The sequence below is a fragment of the Oncorhynchus mykiss genome, chromosome 20 (assembly GCF_057628025.1).
Source record: "Oncorhynchus mykiss isolate SJ-2025 chromosome 20, ASM5762802v1, whole genome shotgun sequence".
Taxonomy (NCBI): Eukaryota; Metazoa; Chordata; class Actinopteri; order Salmoniformes; family Salmonidae; genus Oncorhynchus; species Oncorhynchus mykiss.
The window spans coordinates 1,961,375-1,985,046 of record NC_143041.1 but is presented as its reverse complement, the minus strand read 5'-3'; the positions used below and the strand labels follow the sequence as shown (position 1 = coordinate 1,985,046).

At 42.3% G+C, this 23,672-nt stretch overlaps 1 protein-coding gene across 2 annotated transcripts in view; it reads right to left on the bottom strand.

Moving 5' to 3' along the window:
- The window catches only part of LOC110498789 (semaphorin-4G), a 72,501-nt gene that overhangs the window by 25,761 nt on the left and 23,068 nt on the right, over window positions 1–23,672 (bottom strand). For both annotated transcript variants that reach the window (XR_016489267.1, XM_090211987.1), the window contains exons 2-5: window positions 19,562–19,831; window positions 5,094–5,242; window positions 4,602–4,664; window positions 4,270–4,368 (exon numbers count right to left, since the gene is read on the bottom strand). Coding sequence is in view for 1 of the 2 variants with exons in the window: in XM_090211987.1 (XP_090068113.1) it covers window positions 4,270–4,368; window positions 4,602–4,664; window positions 5,094–5,242; window positions 19,562–19,688 (438 nt within the window). In the remaining variant the exon portion in view is untranslated. The remainder of the gene's footprint in view (window positions 1–4,269; window positions 4,369–4,601; window positions 4,665–5,093; window positions 5,243–19,561; window positions 19,832–23,672) is intronic.

Here is a 23,672-nt window from a genome sequence, read left to right as displayed (position 1 = left end):
GCCTGCGGCTATGGAACCCTAAACTGTTCATTTTTACTCTTGAGGTGCTGTCCTGTTGCACCCTCTACAACCACTGTGATCTCCACCCGGCACAGCCAGAAGAGGACTGGCCACCCCTCAGAGCCTGGATCCTCTCTAGGTTTCTTCCTAGGTTCTGGCATTTCTAGGGAGTTTTTCCTAGCCACTGTGCTTCTACACCTGCATTGCTTGCTGTTTGGGGTTTTAGGCTGTGTTTCTGTACAGCTAATGTCAGAAGGGCTTTATAAATACATTTGATTGATTGATTGACATAGTGTCAACAAAATTCTGTCTTCAATGCATAAGGCCAGGCATCATACCCTCATAGGGTACTTTCCCCCCCTTAATCATATCACAATCAACTTTTACCAGTTAAATGTAGACACACTTTTATGAATATTTTATATTAAACGTTTCTGAAATATGTTATTCAAATATGCAAATGAGGGTCTCATTAAATATGCAAATATTTCCATATCGCGCAAATCCATTTTTCAGGACACTGGATGAAGTCAGACTAAATATTTTGATTTTGATTTCATTTTGTTAAGACACTCCATGATGGGACTTGTCCTGAGCAGATTGTGGATACATACATTTTTAATCTTTCTATCTGTAAAATACTAAAGACGTGTGTGTAAAATGCATTTTGGCATATTTTCCCAAAGAAAATCATCTAGAATTATAAAAATAAAAAAAGCATATCAACAATTCCCTCTGGGTAGGTCTGGAGAATATCTATTCAGATGCTTCTGAAGCTGAGAAAAATGAGTTGGCGTGTGGGAAGAGTCTGCCCTTCGGGAAATTGCAGTTAAAGACAAGTACACTGAATTTAGACTACCAAACGTCTATTCAGAAAGGGGAAAGGGCAACCTAGTTCCCTAGTCAGTTGTTCAACTCAATGTATTCAACTGAAATGTGTCTTCCACATTTAACCCAACCCTTCTGTGACCCAATAACCATCTGTTCAAAGTAAGTTACTAATAGTTTGTAACAATCTCTATGAGATGGGCTTTTAAATTATGTGTCATTTAATGTAGTGAGATTTGAAATCATTGATGTATGTCCATTTTTTTAAGTGTTTCAAATTCATTAAAATGTTGATGAAGGTAGTATGATAAACTAAGAAAATATACATTTTCATCAAGTTTTTGTCATTTTTATGTGTACTTTTTGAAAATACTATGAATATATACTATATAGAATATATACTATTAATGGACCAAAATATCAACAGATCTCCAAATTGAAAGATATGAATGTCATTTCATTCTGTGGTGACTGGCCTTAAATTCACAGATCACTGCACCTGCCCATCTGTAAACAGCCCATCTATCTACCTACCTCATCCCCATACTCTATTGATTTATTTATCTTGCTCCTTTGTACCCCAGTATCTCTACTTGCACATTCATCTTCTGCACATTTACCATTCCAGTGTTTAATTGCTATATTGTAATTACTTTGCCACCATGGCCAATTTATTGCATTAACTCCCTTATCCTACCTCATTTGCACACACTGTATATAGACTTTTTCTACTTTATTATTGACTATGTTTTGTTTATTCCATGTGTAACTCTGTGTTGTTGTATGTGTCGACTTGCTATGCTTTATCTTGGCCAGGTCGCAGTTGCAAATGAGAACTTGTTCTCAACTAGCCTACCTGGTAAATATAAATGTCAAAACGTGATATTGTGTATGGCTCAATTTGTTGAAATGCTGTGATCACTCATCACCTTTAATGTTGTGATTCACATACACACAATGACTATGATATGAATGCTGCAACTGACAGAATGACTATGCTGAGACCCCGATTGCGACTGGACATTTTTGTGACAATGACATAAAAAGGGGTGGAGAAGCACACACCCCATTTTATGTTTATTCCATGACCAACCATCCCTCTAGCTAACCCTTATTTCAAACTATGCCATTTATGCCCGATGGTCCCTCGAACTTCGCACACTTTGGAACTCTCCATCTTATCTCTTATAAACCCACCCTACCTTCCCAATTTCCCTATGCTGCTTCCTTCACTACTACTTTTGATTTGATTACATCTGTTTTTGCTACCATTTTTTGCCTGTGTAATGCCGTTCCCCTGCTGGTCACAATTGACAGCAGCAACGTGGACCCGTTAAATTGACAAGATGGGTGTTGACACAGCTGCGTGTAGGTATGGCTTCCTTGTTTTGAGTCGGTTTCTCATTCTACTGGAGTTGAGCTAGTATTTTAGATTAAACATACCTTACACACCCAGTTGTTTCTCCATTTGTATCTCACCCACCAAAAATCACAATATGCCGTTTTACATTTTGTTATTCGTGCTAATTCCTAAAATGGAAAAGCATGAGAATCTGTGCGCTCTCAGATATGTTAGTAATAATAATTAATAGTGTGCTCTTTGACGTCCCAGGTTTCTGGCATTGATGAATAAATCATGTAATTTTTTACTTCAAGATAGATGTTTATATGTTATGTATGAAAGGCATATGTATGCATTGTTTACTATTTTGATTTATTTCATTGATGTAATTGTTGGAGTGGCCTAGAATTGACTGATGTAATTGTTGGAGTGGCCTAGAATTGACTGATGTAATTGTTGGAGTGGCCTAGAATTGATTGATGTAATTGTTGGAGTGGCCTAGAATTGATTGATGTAATTGTTGGAGTGGCCTAGAATTGATTGATGTAATTGTTGGAGTGGCCTAGAATTGACTGATGTAATTGTTGGAGTGGCCTAGAATTGATTGATGTAATTGTTGGAGTGGCCTAGAATTGACTGATGTAATTGTTGGAGTGGCCTAGAATTGATTGATGTAATTGTTGGAGTGGCCTAGAATTGATTGATGTAATTGTTGGAGTGGCCTAGAATTGACTGATGTAATTGTTGGAGTGGCCTAGAATTCATTGATGTAATTGTTGGAGTGGCCTAGAATTGATTGATGTAATTGTTGGAGTGGCCTAGAATTGATTGATGTAATTGTTGGAGTGGCCTAGAATTCACTGATGTAATTGTTGGAGTGGCCTAGAATTGACTGATGTAATTGTTGGAGTGGCCTAGAATTGATTGATGTAATTGTTGGAGTGGCCTAGAATTCATTGATGTAATTGTTGGAGTGGCCTAGAATTCATTGATGTAATTGTTGGAGTGGCCTAGAATTGATTGATGTAATTGTTGGAGTGGCCTAGAATTGACTGATGTAATTGTTGGAGTGGCCTAGAATTGATTGATGTAATTGTTGGAGTGGCCTAGAATTCATTGATGTAATTGTTGGAGTGGCCTAGAATTCATTGATGTAATTGTTGGAGTGGCCTAGAATTGATTGATGTAATTGTTGGAGTGGCCTAGAATTCACTGATGTAATTGTTGGAGTGGCCTAGAATTGACTGATGTAATTGTTGGAGTGGCCTAGAATTGACTGATGTAATTGTTGGAGTGGCCTAGAATTGATTGATGTAATTGTTGGAGTGGCCTAGAATTCATTGATGTAATTGTTGGAGTGGCCTAGAATTGACTGATGTAATTGTTGGAGTGGCCTAGAATTGATTGATGTAATTGTTGGAGTGGCCTAGAATTCATTGATGTAATTGTTGGAGTGGCCTAGAATTGATTGATGTAATTGTTGGAGTGGCCTAGAATTGACTGATGTAATTGTTGGAGTGGCCTAGAATTGACTGATGTAATTGTTGGAGTGGCCTAGAATTCATTGATGTAATTGTTGGAGTGGCCTTGAATTCGTAGCACATTGTAAATATCTGACTGCTACTAGGTTAGTATTCAAGACACAAGACCAAATGCATAAATAAGACAACAAATATTAGTTAAATAAAATATGGAACAGTAAATGAAAATTTTCAATATATCTTTCATTTTGGATCAAGGAAGCTAGTAGCCAGCTAGCTGACAGCAAAGGTGTCAACTACAGATGACGTGCAGGAGCTTGCAGGGATTTGTAGTGTTGCAGGACGTCTCATTTGATGCTAATTAGCATTTGTCCGAGAGAGATTTACGCTGAAATCAAAACATCACACCAGGGAAAGCCTACATGAAACACAGACCTTGTTTGAAGTGGTCCCCGTAGGGAAAATGGATGGTGAAAAAACATTTGGAACCATTTCTGTGTTTGACCACTAGTTTCTATGGGTATTATGACGTGTCCACAGTGCGGCTCTATGGGTAGTTTGTTGGGAGCCTGAATGTAAACCAGAGCAATCCCGAGCAAAAGGAAGGACAGCTCTTACTATGTAAGCACAGAGGGGCCTGAAGGCGTGCGTGCCACAGACGTACAGGTGTGTCTCATTGTACCTCTGCAGGAAGCGGATGTGATTGTAACAATCTGTCTGTAGGAGAGACACAACAGTTTGGTTATACATCTATATAACATCAACCTAATCTTGAAGGCTAACACATTCACTTGACTCCTTCTTGATCAGAAATACATTGTTACATTATAATAACAACACCACATAATTGTTATACGAGACAGGGCCATCGAATAAAGAGAGAAAGAGTCAGAAGCAGAGAGAGAGAGTTTGTGTGTTGAGCAGTGGGTGCTACATGCCATTGGTTATACCTGATTGTCTTTTCCTTTGTTGAGACACTGCTTCTTCTGCTCTGCCGAAGCTTCCCAATCAATCTGCAAACATCGGGAGACAATAATGACCAGCCAGTGGGAGCATGGGGCAGTGTACCATGGCAATACTTGAATACTCCAGTGAATACTCCATTTTAATACTCCAGTTACTCCCATCAACGACATCATTGTGTTTTAATCTATTCTATTGGCCCGTGAGTAAACTTACCCCCTACATTTAATCCAATAGTCACACTGCAAAAAATGTACCTATTATAGGATTTACTGAATCTCCTTAAGGCTATTATTAGCCAGTCCTGTTTAAAAGTTGTGAAAGAGAAAAAGATTTGTGAAATAGGATTAGTTTTGCCATTGCAACATATCGGTTATATGATATGTTGTGCTGTCACAGCTAACTAGTTTAGCAGTTATAAAACAATACAACTTTGTTGCCCATCGAAACGGAAAGTTAGCGTCCAGGCTGTTGCTCACCGTGAGATTGCCAGGTGTAGAGATGTTGGTGGTGTCCAGGGCGTAGAGAGCCCCCCTGGCCCCTACATACAGCAACCCATTGTCCTCCTCCAGTAGCAGTGTGCTGTAATTCTGAGATGGGCTGCTGAACCGCTGGCAACCCAGCAGGCCTGAAAACAAACACAAACTTACTGAGACTTTGGGGCAATTTAACTGAGCCTGCAATGTGGTATTTGCACAGTTTTCCAATGGTCAAATAAAGTCACAGAATGGTTTTGGTACTGGAAAAACCTATAATTACTATTACTACTGCCAAGCACAGGTACAGTTGAAGTCAGAAGTTTACAAACACTTAGGTTGGAGTCATTAAAACTTCTTTTTCAACCACTCCACATAATTTCTTGTTAACAACCGATAGTTTTGGCAAGTCGGTTAGGACATCTACTTTGTGCATGACACAAGGAATTTTTCCAACAGTTGTTTACAGACAGATTATTTCACTTATAATTCACGGTATCACAATTCCAGTGGGTCAGAAGTTTACATACACTAAGTTGACTGTGCCTTTAAACAGCTTGGACAATTCCAGAAAATTATGTCATGGCTTTAGAAGCTTCTGATCATTTGAGTCAATTGGAGGTGTACCTGTGGATGTATTTCAAGGGCTACCTTCAAACTCAGTGCCTCTTTGCTTGACATCATGGGGAAAACAAAAGAAATCAGCCAAGACCTCAGAAAATAAATTGTAGACCTCCACAAGTCTGGTTCATCCTTGGGAGCAATTTCCAAACGCCTGAAGGTACCACATTCATCTGTACCATCAATAGTACGCAAGTATAAACACCATAGGACCACGGAGCCGTCATACCGCTCAGGAAGGAGACGCATTCTGTCCTAGAGATGAACGTACTTTGGTGCGAAAAGTGCAAATCAATCCCAGAACAACAGCAAAGGACCTTGTGAAGATCCTGGAGGAAACGGGTACAAAAGTATCTATATCCACAGTAAAATGAGTCCTATGTCGACATAACCTGAAAGGCCACTCAGCAAGGAAGGAGCCACTGCTCCAAAACCACCATAAAAATCGTCAGACTACAGTTTGCAACTGCACATGGGGACAAAGATCGTACTTTTTGGAGAAATGTCCTCTGGTCTGATGAAACAAAAACTGTTTGGCCATAATGACCATTGTTATGTTTGGAGGACCAAAGGGGAGGTTTGCAAGCCATAGAACACCATTCCAACCATGAAGCACGGGGGTGGCAGCATTATGTTTTGGGGGTGATTTGTTGTAGGAGGGACTGGTGCTCTTCACAAAATAGCTGACATCATGAAGAAAGAAAATTATGTGGATATATTGAAGCAACATCAGTCAGGAAGTTAAAGCTTGGTCGCTTCAACTTCCAAAGTTGTGGCAAAATGGCTTAAGGACAGTAAAGTCAAGGTATTGGACTGGCCATCACAAAGCCTTGACCTCAATTCTATAGAAAATTTGTGGACAGAACTGAAAAAGCATGTGCGAGCAAGGAGGCCTACAAACCTGACTCGGTTACACCATCTCTGTCGCAAGGAATGGCCAAAATTCATCCATCTTATTGTGGGAAGCTTATGGAAGGTTACCCCGAAACATTTGATCCTGTCTGGTATGCGTAAATGGCTGCAAGGGAGTCTGGCGCAGGAGAGCAGAAATTGGGTAGCACACGGAGCCTTTTATTCAGGCGAACCAAAAGCACACGGGACAATGAACACGAAATACAAAATGGGTGTACATAACCCTGTGCAACCAGACTAACGTGCGCATACATCAAACAGATATACAATACCACACAAAGACATGGGGGAAACAGAAGGTTAAATACACAACACATAATGAGGGACAATGAGAACCAGGTGTGTGGGAAAACGAGACAAAACAAATGGAAAATGAAAAATGGATCAGCGATGGCTAGAAGGCCAGTGGCGTCGACCGCCGAACACCGCCCAAACAAGGAGAGGAATTAACTTCGGAAGAAGTCGTGACAGACCCAAGTAAATAAAAATGAAGGCAATGCTACCAAATACTAACTGAGTGTATGTAAACTTTTGACCCACTGGGAATGTCATGAAAGAAATAAAAGCTGAAATAAATCATTCTCTCTACTATTATTCTGACATTTCACATTCTTAAAATAAAGTGGTGATCCAAACTGACCTAAGACAGGGAGTGTTTACTAGGATTAAATGTCAGGAATTGTGAAAAAATGACTTTAAATGTATTTGGCTAAGGTGTACGTAAACTGCCGACAACTGTACATGCTTCCCCTTTTCAGAATAAGAAAACATTATGTTGGGTCTGGTATTATTCTGGTATTGTATTTGGGTATATGTCTTTCCTCACAGAATGAAACTGTCTGTACTTAAAGTTGTACTGAAAGTAATATAGTTGGAATATTATGCACATACTTTCTCTTTACAATGGTTTCTGTGACACTTTAGCAGGCTGTGTTTTCTACCAATTCTTTCTCTTCTCCGGTATCTTAACTCTGCCCCTACGCTCCATACACAGCTGCAGTATAGACTCTCTATCAGAAGTAAAGGAGTGTAACAAATTGACTGAAACAAACATTCATCTGTCCCCAGTAAATCAATGAGCGGGACGAAATTAACATAAATTCCCTTATTACTGCGAGCAGCCTGGGACTCCCATCAATTCACCAGAGAAAGGAGAGGGGAGGAGGATAGAGGAAGGAAAAAGAGAAGGACAAGGGGAGGAGAGGATAAAAGAGAGGAGGGTAGGATGTGTGCTATATTATTATACCCATCGGCACCACGCTGACTCAGTGTATTTTCCATTGTTCCTCTCTCCTTCTGTCCATCCCTCCCTCTTCATCTCTCACTTATTCACACTATCTCTGTCAGCTTCCATCTCCGTTTTAATCGCTCTCTCTTTCTATCCCGTATTATCACTTTTGAATCTTGATCTTCAAACTCCATCAATTAACTTTCTGCGCTCCTATATCAAATTAATATCTGCTATCTTATCACTAAATAAGACCACATCTTATTATTGCAGCAACCTCGATGAAAACAATGACCTCGTTTCACAGGTAGGGCAGTTTAGCCCAATTTTAGACGTTCTTTTAAAACATTTAGTTGGATGTTAGTGTTTTAAAACATTTAGTTGGATGAGTTTCCATGAATGAAGGGAAAAACACAAAGGACTGAATGTGTAACCCTGTGTTGTTTGTGTGCTGTATTTTTTTTCAAGGGATATGAAGCGCAGACGCTGTACAATATGTACAACCCATAGAAACATGCAATGGTTTTGAGCAGGTGCTGTGCATATTCAGCAAATATGAAAAGACTCATCGACTTGATGCTCCCATGAGGTATATTGAAACAACGTTTTGAGTCTTTGGTCTTCTAACGGTCAAAACATTGTTACAACAACACATACACTTGGAAATATAGATTTGCAGGGTGCCAAGGCACACTATACACACAGTAACACCAGTCAGATTGATTATGTTATTCTAATAGGGTTAAAGACATGCTCCAGTACTTTGCTGTCTATAAAGTATTTTTTAAACCTCCCACTTTGGGCTGGATGTATCAATGTGTAGTTCATACATGCAGAATCCTCATGCAGAATTATTGTCTTGCCTTAATTAGTCACAAAATCCCTAGTTTGAAAGCAATTGTTTTTCTGGGAGCTGTGCTACACTATTTTTCCTACATTTTCCCCCATGTGGGCCAGCCCCTTAGCAATTCCAGTTCAACCAATGAGCTTCAGCCCCTCGCCATATGAGTGACAGCTAGCAAGATGCACATGATGCACCCACAGCAGAGCTGGAGAGAGAACAATGACAATGTCCACATATCTGCACATATGTGACAGAGTACGTCACTTTCGGGAACCACTTTTGGCTCGTGAGCTCTACTTTCAGATCTACTGGCTGAAAAGTACACAAACGAATCGGAGAATCCCTTTAATAATGTAATTAAATGCATTACTGAAGTTTTGGACAGAAAAGTAAATACATCTCTGTGGACAGGTGCATAATTACAAATAACTCAACCACCCTCGCAGACTGCAATGGCGAAAATGAATTTGGGACTGCCAGTTACTACAACAAATACTACATGTTGTTGTCACTGGTTAAGTCACTTTGATATAATGTCAAACCTCTTTGAAGACCCCCTTTCCACACAAACAACCTAAATAGTCTCTCAGGGATACAATGGTGATACTATGAGTAGCACCCATGACTATAACCAGACTGAGTCGGTGTCAACCCACTGCCCACCCCCTATGTCTTGAGGGCACCAGGCAGCCAGGCAGGCAGAGAGCTAGGCAGACAAGCAGGCAGAGAGCTAGGCAGCCAGGCAGGCAGAGAGCTGGTCAGACATGCAGGCAGAGAGCTAGGCAGCCAGGCAGGCAGAGAGACAGGCAGCCAGGCAGGCAGAGAGCTAGGCAGCCAGGCAGCCAGAGAGCTAGTCAGACAAGCAGGCAGAGAGACAGGCAGAGCCATGAGTGAGCCATGATGATCTCTTCTCCACTCACCAACTCAAAGGTCAGGACACACTGGGGGGGGTTATGAGGAGAGGTGGGTGCATTCACGACACAGCAGGACACACAAACACATTGACAGACGTGCGTGCACACAGACACAAATACACACAGGCGCAGGAAGACAGACAGACACACACACACAGACACACACTCACACTATAACTGTCCCTTTCTCAACAACCCAACTTGAACCCCACAGGAACGGTATGTTTAGTCTAAGATCATGTTATTTTGCAGTCACAATGATAGCCCATGGCAATGTAAAACACATTTCATTTTTCACTTATTCTATGAGTCATCCAAGAGTGTGCACGAGAAGTGGCTTGGATTCTACATAAAATAAATAGTGGCAGACCATATGACGTAACATGCCACGTATGATGACAATGATGAGGATGACGCAAAATGGCCGCCACCCAAGGCAGTTGGGGGCGAAAATTCCTTGATGTCTGTTTGAAGCCTGACCAATGAGCTGCTCCGAAGGCAAATGTTCTGAGGCCAAACAAGCACATATGTAGAGCTATGACAATTGTGGAATTTTGGGTAACAATTAATTGTCATGCAAATGACCAAGGTATATGTTGTAATTTATTTGTATTTTAGACTTGTTTGTGTAGTGTAGTCTGGCCCAGGAGTGGGAAGGTGAACGGAAAGGCTCTGGAGCAACGAACCGCCCTTGCTGTCTCTGCCTGGCCGGTTCCCCTCTTTCCACTGGGATTCTCTGCCTCTAACCCTATTACAGGGGCTGAGTCACTGGCTTACTGGGGCTCTCTCATGCCGTCCCTGGAAGGGGTGCGTCACCTGAGTGGGTTGATTCACTGATGTGGTCATCCTGTCTGGGTTGGCGCCCCCCCTTGAGTTGTGCCATGGCGGAGATCTTTGTGGGCTATACTCAGCCTTGTCTCAGGATGGTAAGTTGGTGGTTGACGATATCCCTCTAGTGGTGTGGGGGCTGTGCTTTGGCAAAGTGGGTGGGGTTATATCGTTCCTGTTTGGCCCTGTCCGGGGGTGTCCTCGGATGGGGCCACAGTGTCTCCTGACCCCTCCTGTCTCAGCCTCCAGTATTTATGCTGCAGTAGTTTATGTGTCGGGGGGCTAGGGTCAGTTTGTTATATCTGGAGTACTTCTCCTGTCCTATTCGGTGTCCTGTGTGAATCTAAGTGTGCGTTCTCTAATTCTCTCCTTCTCTCTTTCTTTCTCTCTCTCGGAGGACCTGAGCCCTAGGACCATGCCCCAGGACTACCTGACATGATGACTCCTTGCTGTCCCCAGTCCACCTGGCTGTGCTGCTGCTCCAGTTTCAACTGTTCTGCCTTATTATTATTCGACCATGCTGGTCATTTATGAACATTTGAACATCTTGGCCATGTTCTGTTATAATCTCCACCCGGCACAGCCAGAGGACTGGCCACCCCACATAGCCTGGTTCCTCTCTAGGTTTCTTCCTAGGTTTTGGCCTTTCTAGGGAGTTTTTCCTAGCCACGTGCTTCTACACCTGCATTGCTTGCTGTTTGAGGTTTTAGGCTGGGTTTCTATACAGCACTTTGAGATATCAGCTGATGTACGAAGGGCTATATAAATAAATTTGATTTGATTTATTCATATTTTAAGCTTGTAATGTATCATAATGCATCTTTGAAAATGACCTACGAGATACCTAATCAATACAGCACAGCTTTGGTGACACCCTGTCTCAAAAACAAATGGTTTTGACAGCTTGGAACTTTTGGAATTGATGCTCCTCCTCTGCCTTTCTGCACGTAAAAAATGTTCAAAGTTCATTGGGTAAATCTACTTGAAAATAAAGTTGAATCCCCCCTCCTACAATGAATGTACTAAAATGATTATGACAAGAAAAACCAAGGTCGGTTATACAATAATTGTGACAGCCCTACACATAAGTATTAGGAAGGCCAGCCTTCTCCTGACTACGCAAAAAACAGAATCTATTAAGCATAGCTCCAGTCCTCGAAGGTCACTATGCCTTTTACATTAACGAGCTAGCTTCCACCAGGGAAACAATACTTTCACTTTCCAGACATCATGTACCCATACCAGGGACAAACCAGCAGGACTGGGAAACTTGTGGGCCTGAGTTGTGCACTTCTGATGTAGAGAGAGGGAGAATGAGGGGAAGAGAGAGAGAGAGAGAGAGAGAGGGAGATAGAGAGAGAGAGAGAGTACAGGATAGGCAGAGACCAAGAGAGAAAGACAGGTAGAAAGAGGGAGAGAGAGAGAGAGAGAGAGAGAAAGAGACATATATTGGCTTGCGGTTCCTGCTCTAAACCCACAGCACAAGCTGCACATTGGGCTCTGTTAATCGATGATGAGAGTCCACAAAGCGAGGGGGCATGCCAGTTGAATCTGAGCTGACAGGGTGGTTTCTATTTAACATTGTCGAATGCACCCTGTGTGTACACTGAACACACACACTTTCCATCTATGGCAGTTCATGGCGATTGTGATTGTGTTGAAGAGTGTTTAGGAAATAAAGATAGACATGATATAAAAAGTAGTGTTAATACTTAATTCAGTACAGAAATGTGTAGGCGGCTTAACGTGCCCTGTCCTTGGCTCAGGTTACCCCACGCTCGGGGAAAGCTGAGCCAAGAGAACACTTCTTTAAGACAACCTATGGCTTATAATATGGATTGTTTACATGAATTCTGATTATTTCTAAGCATACACAATATTAGTTTTTATCAATTGTATTAATTTAGGGGTAGACCAGCTTTAATATTGCAGATAGATTGTAGCTTCCATCAATGTAATTGTCTGCATCACTTCCAATCCCCCATATATTTTTTGTATATATGTTCCTATATTATTTTCCCCTAACCCTACCATCCCTCCCCTAATTAGAGTAAACTAACAGACAACAACACTTAGGCTTCAACTTCCAGCGTATACAGATGAAGTAGGACGTTTACATACACCTTAGCCACATACATTTAAACTCAGTTTTTCACAATTCCTGACATTTCATCTGAGTAAAATTCCCTGTCTTAGGTCAGTTAGGACCACCACTTTATTTTAAGAATGTGAAATGTCAGAATAATAGTAGAGAGAATGATTTATTTCAGCTTATATTTCTTTCATCACATTCCCAGTAGGTCAGAAGTTTACATACATTCAATTAGTATTTGGTAGCATTGCCTTTAAATTGTTTAACTTGAGTCAAACGTTTCAGGTAGCCTTCCACAAGCTTCCCACAATAAGTTGGGTGAATTTTGGCCCATTCCTCCTGACAGAGCTGATGTAACTGAGTCAGGTTTGTAGGCCTCCTTGCTCGCACACGCTTTTTCAGTTCTGCTCACAAATGTTCTTTAGGATTGAGGTCAGAGCTTTGTGATGGCCACTCCAATACCTTGACTTTGTTGTCCTTAAGGCATTATGCCACAACTTTGGAAGTATGCTTGGGGTCATTGTCCATTTGGAAGACCCATTTGCGACCAAGCTTTAACTTCCTGACTGATGTCTTGAGATGTTGCTTCAATATATTCACATCATTTTCCTCCCTCATGATGCCATCTATTTTGTGAAGTGCACCAGTCCCTCCTGCAGCAAAGCACGCCCACAACATGATGGTGTCACCCTCGTGCTTCACAGTTGGGATGGTGTTCTTCAGGTTGCAAGCCTCCCCCTTTTATCTCTAAACATAACGATGGTTATTATGGCCAAACAGTTTTATTTTTGTTTCATCAGACCAGAGGACATTTCTCCTAAAAGTACGATCTTTGTCCCCATGTGCAGTTGCAAACCATAGTCTGGTTTTATGCGGTTTTGGCTTCTTCCTTGCTGAGCGACCTTTCAGGTTATGTTGATATAGGACTTGTTTTACTGTGGATATAGATACTTTTGTACCTGTTTCCTCCAGCATCTTCACAAGGTCCTTTTCTGTTGCTCTGGGATTGATTTGCACTTTTTGTACCAAAGTACCAAAAATAATGCGTCTCCTTCCTGAGCGATATGACGGCTGCGTGGTCCCATGGTGTTTATACTTGTGTACTATTGTTTGTACAGATGAACATGGTACCTCAGGCATTTGGAAATTGCTCCCAAGGAGGAACCAGACTTGTGGAGGTCTACAATTTTATTCTGAGGTATTGGATGATTTATTTTGATTTTCCCATGATGTCAAGCAAAGAGGCACTGAGTTTGAAGGTAGGCATTGAAATACATCCACAGGTACACGTCCAATTGACTCAAATTATGTCCAATTGACTCAAATTATGTCAATTAGCCTATCAGAAGCTTCTAAAGCCATGACATCATTTTCTGGAATTGTACAAGCTGTTTACAGGCACAGTCAACTTAGTGTATGTAAACTTCTGACCCACTGGAATTGTGATACAGTGAATTATAAGTGAAATAATCTGTCTGTAAGCAATTGTTGGAAAAATTACTTGTGTCATACACAAAGTAGATGTACTAACCGACTTGCCAAAACTACAGTTTGTTAACAAGACATTTGTGGAGCGATTGAGAAATGAGTTTTAATGACTCCAACCTAAGTGTATGTAAACTTCCGACTTCAACTGTACATACTATATACATTTTACAGACACAGAATATTTTACATTATAAACTGGGTGGTTCGAGCCCTGAATGCTGATTGGCTGATAGCCGTGGTATATCAGACCATATACCACGGGTATGAAAAAAACATTTATTTTTACTGTTCTAATTATGTTGGTAACCAGTTTATAATAGCAATAAGGCACCTCTGGGGTTTGTGGTATATGGCCAATATACCATGAGAAAGGGCTGTATCCAGGCACTCCACGCTGCGTCATGTGCCACACCCCCTCGTGCCTTATTGCTTAGTTATCTTTTGTTTGATGTTAGTCCCAGCGTTCAGCTCCACTCAACACCTCCCATCTCTCTCTGAACACCATCCAGTCTTCTATTTGCCATATATTTTTTATCTGTGCTGTGATGTTTCACAAAAGTTCTGAACCTTTCTATTCTCATAGATTCTACATATTGTACATAAAAAATAAATTTGCTATGAGTATTATTTTATTATTGATCGATGACTATGACTTTTGAAATCACCCAGCAGCGCTATTTGCAGAGTTAGCTCCAGGTAAATGCTGCAATTCTTAATTAAGCCATTCCTGACCCTGCGACGAAAAACAAGCTACATATGGGCGGTACCAAAACAAATTATCGAATGATTCTGTCTCTTTGCAGCAAAATCTGCATAGCTGGGATGGTTGTAACCCCCACATGTAGACATCTTCGTTGGAAAGAATACTATATTTCCCTTGGCGGAGTGATGCTGAATATAAAAAAATGCCTCAACTCCCTTACATGTGATAGGGGGACAACAGTTTCAATCATTTCCAAGTTTTATTGTCACATGACTTAACCACTGTAGACACTGGTGAATACTGTCAGCTGTTGATATATAAGCCGCTATCCTGGTGTAGCAAGCACCATGCTCTACCAACTGAGCTACAGAGGACCAACATTTCCTGTTTCCTATTTTCAAAAACCTCCAAAATGTCTGAAAGTATCTCTAAATAGATTATTTGGACCTAAGGATCTGCATAGCTGCCTCAGCCTCGGTGGCTTAATTTCCTTAAGTGAATCATCCCATCGGGAACCGTTCACACACAGTCAGCATAAACAAGACTGTTCTCTCGATCACTAGTGAAGTCTGTCATATTTACCATCACGCTTGTGATCTTTGGCAGTACTGTGGTTTTCACCTCAGTGCTCGTGGTTGCCTGTATCAGCATGACTGTGTATTTCGAATATAAACTTTTGCCGTGACTGTTTCGAATGATGATATTACAACGAAAGCAGTGCACGCACAGCATTAACAGAAAGCAGAGATCTTTATCTCACGGTGGCAAATCAAGCAAAATCTCCCAGTGAATGCATACAGTACACTACTCCTATCCTGGTGCTATTTCAGGTACTGTATCTACGCAAAGTCTGTTGCTGCTCAGATCCTGTCAAAACCAAGCCCAGGGAACATCAGAGAAAGAGATAGATCAAAGCATCCGAGGATAACTCCAACTCCTCTCTATTGTCACCAGAGGAATTTCACATTAAAAGAAGCCATTTTCTGCAAACACTGACTGGTGAGAACAAATTGTAAAATGCTATATACAACAACAAGAATGAAAAGGCAGAGAGTTACTCTAGAGGCTGAGAGAGACAAAACATTTGCTTCCAGATTGAGTTTATGTTAACTTTTTGTGAGTAATTTATCCTTTATTCTGTACAAATTTTTAAAATGTTTTGTCTGTTCATCTCGACACAACAACTGACTTGAATAAATACATGTGATTTACAGGTCAACATTGCCATTTATTATTTATGTACCTTACTATCGCATAGGTTCATGCCTCAGGATTGGTATGCTAGTCTACATAAAATCTTCCAACTGATGAAACTGCAATTTCAAGGAGATTATTTTATTTTAACCCATTTTTCCTCCCCAAATGGTAGTTACAGTCTTGTCCCATCGCTGCAACTCCTGTACGGTCTGTACGTTGATCCCGGGCTGCGGGAGCTATGTCGAGAACCAGAATCTGTAGTGACGCCTCTAACACTGCGATGCAGTGACTTAGACCGCTGCGCCACTCGAGAGGAGAAAAAACTATGCTAAACCATGTCTAAATAATACACAGAAATCCACTACTATCAAGCTCTCCGCTGCCCTCTCCTCATAGCAACAGTAGACAGATCTTACACATGCATCAATATTGCATGGTTCCATTACTTCAAGTCTGGTTGGCACCAGCAAAGAGGGCAGGACATGGGAGACAACCCCCTAGGTACACCCTTGAGTTCAGACTAGGGCTGTTGCAGTGACTGTATTACCGCCATACCGGCAGTAATGAGTCATGAGCGCAGTCAAATTCCAGGTGACCGTTGAGTCACGGTAATCTCCTCTTATGCACTCTGGATATGCTTTGGAAGTACCCAACTTGCTAACAACCATCGGGTCCTACTCAGGGCTCTAGTGTCCCTCTAACCACTCTGACATCAATGCAAATCCAATCAAAAATCACATCAAACACTTATCATCAAAACAGTATCTTGCTTTTAAAACTCACCTCACTGTGATGATCAGTTTGAAGAAAGAAGTTCAACAACAGGTTGAAACTGAGTGAAAAACATGATCGTTGTGGATGTTGTTTCAAAGCCTAACAAAACAAAATGGACAGTACTTTCTAAGGTGATGATTAATTCAAAACATCCATATGCATAGGGTTATGAGCCCCAAAAAACAGAATTAAAATTACGATTGTTCATTTTTAATTTTCTTTATCCTTTATTTAGCATTGTGCCCTTGTACAATACATAGCCTACTGCATAGTACGCATGGCAGAACAACAAACATCTAAACTGATTTAAGATGTCTTTGGTAAATACTTGGTTCTCCCAAATACTCAATAATTAAACAAATTGAAGTAATCGCCTTTGAATGTGGACTGTATTATTATTCATGCTGGATGGACTGGTTACTTTATGCTATGGTCCAAAATGTCTATCCACGAGTCAGGGAGAGAACATATAGGCCATGGCGATGCTGTTGGTTCATTGATTGTGCATGGCGGCTTACAGAGGTAGCCTACAATTATAGTGAATTTGTATTTGATTTTGAATAGCCTATTAAAATGGCATTTTCATAATTAATTGGGTGACACATTACCTTTAGCTATACAGCATATCTCCCCAACAATGTTCTTCCATCTCCTCCTCTCTCTCCTTTATTCCTTTCTAGAGCAAGCAGGGGGGGTGTCAACAGTTTAGTCACGCCTGCTCCCGCTCCCACTCCCCCTCTCTGGCGCTCGAGGGTGCCAGGCTGCCCATCATTACGCACACCTGTCACCATCATTACATGCATCGGCGCTTCATTGGACTAACCTGGACCCCATGACTTAATTGATTGCCTCCTCTATATCTGTCTATTCCTCAGTTTCATCCCCGTGTCAGAATTAATGTCGTTCTGTTTCCCTTGTCCAGACTCAGTCCATGTTTTGTTTCGTGTATGTTATTAAATATTCACTCCCTGTACTTGCTTCTCGTCTCCCAGCGTCTGTCCTCACAATGACGTAGCGCATAGACAGATCAATCTTTTGCATGACAATAAACTGCTGACAAAATGTCATGACCACCACAGCCCTAGTTCGGACCAGAGTCAGGCATTCATCTATCCACAGAGAGGGACACACACACACACACACATACACACACACACACACACACACACACACACACACACACACACACACACACACACACACACACACACACACACACACACACACACACACACACACACTTTTTTTTTCCAATTACAGTATGTCAAATATGCCCTTTTTCTATCATGGTTCTAAATTATTTCTCTGTTTTATTGCGAGTTAATGTACACCCACTCCTACAGACCAATTGTAAAACATTTGCAAATGAATAATCGCCCTCGCACCCTAACTGTGAAGCATTATAAATCCACCCAGAGCGACACATACATTTATGCTCCAACTCTACCAAACACAGTGCCACCACCAGCACCACCCACATAGCCCTTATTTCCATACACAGTGCAGTCATTTTCCTCTAGGACGTGCTACTCTGCACTCTCCAGTTCTGCACTTGGGCATGTTTCTCCTAATGACAGGGGGTGCATGCCCGTGCAGATTCTCAATGTGAGTAGAGATCATACATGCATGCACACGCCCAAACGCATACACACACACAACCCATGGGAGTCCGAATGTAGGTCAATGGCTTCCTTTTACAAGGATTAGGAGAAAAATAAGATAGACCGACTCTGTGCCACACACTTCTATAATAAAAGAGTGTTCCAAATTAGCAGTAGAGGCTTTCTGAACAAAAATGAACATGACATTAACATGGTTCCCATAGGAACTCACTGATACTTCTGCATCACACTATCTGGAATCCATTTCCCTGAATGGGGAACCCAGTGACATCCTACATTTCAGTGGTTTCATGTCATTTTTCTGTTGTGCACGCTCAAGCATTGCATGTGAATTACACATCATACATGATTTTAATACTACCTCCGGTGAGGAGCAACATAGCTAACAAAAGACTTACAAACACCCTGTCTATCTCTTATCTCTAACCATCTCTTTCCACTGCAATAGTCTGGTTTTGTGACTGCACCACAGTGCAGGCAGGCGAAGCACCCGGCTCTCGTCACTCCCCTCGTCTGTTAATAATATTCCTCCTCTCAAGACAGGAGTGGAGAGGATTGGAGAGCTGACAGCAGCCAGGTACAGTATAGTTGTCTGAAGAGCCTGCCATGGATGGCTGATCCCTCTGCAGTAGCTTCTGCTGCAGTAGATAGAGAGGCTGAGCTGCTATGGGGGAGTGTGTGTGTGTGTGTGTGTGTGTGGGGGGGGGGGGGGGGGGGGGGGGGGGCTGATGTGTATAAATGACGTACCCTAACCCTTCTTCGTACAATCATCTATTCAGCACTACTTCATTTTCAACACAGCCACTGGACAGGGCTCCACCGTAGAGGGTTCCTCTTTTATGGGCGATGAGAGCTTCTGTCTATTCTCTATTGTTTCATTAGAGCTGCATGGTGAACTAAGTGAACTAGGACAGGACTTGAGAGAGAGGATTAACAACTCCCTGGAAGTAGGGGGTGGCTGTCTTCGGGGCCAACTTCCAAAACTGTGCCACTTGTTTAAAGTGAACAGGAGGGAGTTGGAGCAGCCTTTGTATTGAATCAGCACAGTGAGTGGGATACTAGTATATCATAGACATTCTATAAGTACAGCCAGGAGTTTTTTCAGGCCATATGGCCTGACCAGAAAAAACTCTTATGCCACAGCCTATAACTCGGTCCCAGAGTTTTCCTTAGGTCAGGTGTGGTCACTTTTCTAGGACAACCTCCTGGTCTAGTGTACCGCAACCTGGAGCCTTGGTCTGGTCTTACCTTGGTAGAGCACCGTGGTCCTGGGGGTGACGTCAAGGACAGGGCCGAAGGGGAACCCCCATACCCCTGACAGGCTACAGAGGAGCAGCTGTAGGAAGGGGGGCAGAAGTGTGACGTGGTCCCCCATGTTTGCCAGGCTGACCTGGGTGCAGGTGGAGCCCTGTACGCTGTCACACACCTTTGTTGCTTACACACACAAGTGATATTATCCTCTGTTGGGCTCAGCAGTGGTGGCTTCTAGGTCATCCTCTGTCTGTTGGAAGGCTCACTCTGCACAGAAGACAAAGAAGAGAAAAACAGATAGTATCCCACACTGTAGATGCCATTGTTTAGATCAAATCAAATGTTATTTGTTACATACACATAGTTAGCAGATGTTAATGCGAGTGTAGCGAAATGCTTGTGCTTCTAGTTCCGACAATGCAGTAATAACCAACGAGTAACGACCTAACACTTTCACAACAACTACCTTATACACACAAGTGTAAAGGGATGAAGAATATGTACATAAAAATATATGAATGAGTGATGGCCGAACGGCATAGGCAAGATGCAGTAGATGGTATAGAGTACAGTATATTCATATAAGATTTTTTTATTTATTTTTTATTTCACCTTTATTTAACCAGGTAGGCAAGTTGAGAACAAGTTCTCATTTACAATTGAGACCTGGCCAAGATAAAGCAAAGCAGTTCGACACATACAACGACACAGAGTTACACATGGAATAAAACAAACATACAGTCAATAATACAGTATACACAAGTCTATATTCGATGTGAGCAAATGAGGTGAGATAAGGGAGGTAAAGGCAAAAAAAAGGCCATGGTGGCGAAGTAAATACAATATAGCAAGTAAAACACTGGAATGGTATATTTGCAGTGGAAGAATGTGCAAAGTAGAAATACAAATAATGGGGTACAAAGGAGCAAAATAAATAAATAAATAAAATAAATTCAGTAGGGAAAGAGGTAGTTATTTGGGCTAAATTATAGGTGGGCTATGTACAGGTGCAGTAATCTGTGAGCTGCTCTGACAGTTGGTGCTTAAAGCTAGTGAGGGAGATAAGTGTTTCCAGTTTCAGAGATTTTTGTAGTTCGTTCCAGTCATTGGCAGCAGAGAACTGGAAGGAGAGGCGGCCAAAGAAAGAATTGCTGGAGCGCGTGCTACAGGTGGGTGATGCTATGGTGACCAGAGAGCTGAGATAAGGGGGGACTTTACCTAGCAGGGTCTTGTAGATGACATGGAGCCAGTGGGTTTGGCGACGAGTATGAAGCGAGGGCCAGCCAACGAGAGCGTACAGGTCATAATGGTGGGTAGTATATGGGGCTTTGGTGACAAAATGGATTGCACTGTGATACACTGCATCCAATTTGCTGAGTAGGGTATTGGAGGCCACTTTGTAAATGATATCGCCAAAGTCGAGGATTGGTAGGATGGTCAGCTTTACAAGGGTATGTTTGGCAGCATGAGCGAAGGATGCTTTGTTGCAAAATAGGAAGCGAATTCTAGATTTAACTTTGGATTGGAGATGTTTGATGTGGGTCTGGAAGGAGAGTTTACAGTCTAACCAGACAACTAGGTATTTGTAGTTGTCCACGTATTCTAAGTCAGAGCCGTCTAGAGTAGTGATGTTGGACAGGCGGGCAGGTGCAGGCAGCGATCGGTTGAAGAGCATGCATTTAGTTTTACTTGTATTTAAGAGCAATTGGAGGCCACGGAATGAGAGTTGTATGGCATTGAAGCTTGGCTGGAGGGTTGTTAACACAGTGTCCAAAGAAGGGCCAAAAGTATACAGAATGGTGTCGTCTGCATAGAGGTGGATCAGAGACTCACCAGCAGCAAGAGCGACATCATTGATGTATACAGAGAAGAGAGTCGGTCCAAGAATTGAACCCTGTGGCACCCCCATAGAAACTGCCAGAGGTCCGGACAGCAGACCCTCCGATTTGACACACTGAACTCTATCAGAGAACTAGTTGGTGAATCAGGCGAGGCAAGCATCTGAGAAACCAAGGCTGTCGAGTCTGCCGATGAGGATGTGGTGATTGACAGAGTCGAAAGCCTTGGCCAGATCAATGAATACGGCTGCACAGTAATGTTTCTTATCGATGGCGGTTAAGATATCGTTTAGGACCTTGAGCGTGGCTGAGATCCACCTATGACCAGCTCTGAAACCAGATTGCATAGCAGAGAGGTATGGTGACATTCGAAATGGTCGGTAATCTGTTTGTTGACTTGGCTTTCGAAGACCTTAGAAAGGTAGGGTAGGATAGATATAGGTCTGTTGCAGTTTGGGTCAAGAGTGTCCCCCCCTTTGAAGAGGGGGATGACCGCAGCTGCTTTCCAATCTTTAGGAATCTCAGACGACACGAAAGAGAGGTTGAACAGGCTAATAATAGGGGTGGCAACAATTTCGGCAGATAATTTTAGAAAGAAAGGGTTCAGATTGTCTAGCCCGGCTGATTTGTAGGGGTCCAGATTCATGAGTAATGTAGGGTATGTAATGTATGATGAGTAATGAGATGAGTAATGTCGGGTATGTAAACATATAAAAGTGGCATTGTTTAAAGTAGCTAGTGATACATGTATTACATAAAGATGGCAAGATGCAGTAGATGGTCTATAGTACAGTAAATACATATGAGATGAGTAGTGTAGGGTATGTAAACATTATATTAAGTGGCATTGTTTAAAGTGGATAGTGATACATTTCTACATCAATTTTTCCATTATTAAAGTGGCTGGAGTTGAGTCAGTATGTTGGTAGCAGCAACTCAATGTTAGTGATGGCTGTTTAACAGTCTGATGGCCTTGAGATAGAAGCTGTTTTTCAGTCTCGGTCCCAGCTTTGAAGCACCTGTACTGACCTCGCCTTCTGGATGATAGCGGGGTGCACAGGCAGTAGCTCGGGTGGTTGTTGTCCTTGATGATCTTCATGGCCTTCCTGTGACATCGGGTGGTGTAGGTGTCCTGGAGGGCAGGTAGTTTGCACCCGGTGATGCGTTGTGCAGACCTCACTACCCTCTGGAGAGCCTTACGGTTGTGGGCGGAGCAGGCGGTGATACAGCCCGACAGGATGCTCTCGATTGTGCATCTGTAGAAGTTTGTGAGTGCTTTTGGTGACAAGCCAAATTTCTTCAGCCTCCTGAGGTTGAAGAGTCGCTGCTGCGCCTTCTTCACGATGCTGTCTGTGTGGGTGGAACAATTCAGTTTGTCCATGATGTGTATGCCGAGGAACTTAAAACTTACTACCCTCTCCACTACTGTCCCGTCGATGTGGATAGGGGGTTGTTCCCTCTGCTGTTTCCTGAAGTCCACAATCATCTCCTTTGTTTTGTTGACGTTGAGAGTGAGGTTATTTTCCTGACACCATACTCCGAGGGCCCTCACCTCCTCCCTGTAGGCCGTCTCGTCGTTGTAGATGAGTCTGTGTGTCTCTGTGTGTGTCTCTGTGTGTGTATCTGTGTGTGTGTGTGTGTGTGTGTGTGTGTGTGTGTGTGTGTACACGTGTGTGTGTACCTACACACACACACACACACACACACACACACACACACACACAGACACACAGACTCATCTACAACGACGAGACGGCCTACAGGGAGGAGGTGAGGGCCGTGTGTAGGTACACATTTCCTGAGCCTGTTTGAATTTTTGCATAATCACACTGTTTCCACCATAGGTCACCCCACATTAGCTTAGGCCCTATAAGTACACACAAAATGAGTCAAGATGCATTACATAAAACACCAATTACAAAAGTTGATGATGAAGAAGAATTGTTGTTTTCTCTAATATTCTGGAACATGGTTCCACTTCTCCACTTCCTAATTATGCAGTGTGTGTTGGGGGGCTAGGCTTGGCAGGGTAGGCTATCTGATGGCTAATCTAGTGATTAGGCCCGATGCCATCAGATCAGTCTCCGCCTGGTTGGCCGCACTCTTGTACTCTGTCACTGATCAAAGGCCTCTAACATGAATCATGTTCTCCTCCCCAACCTACAGTTAAACACACCAGCGTCTCACCCATCTGACACTATATTGGGTCGATGGTGTTGAGTGTGGAATGTGGCCCGGGCGATGACCTGATGATCTGTCATCACCGTGAC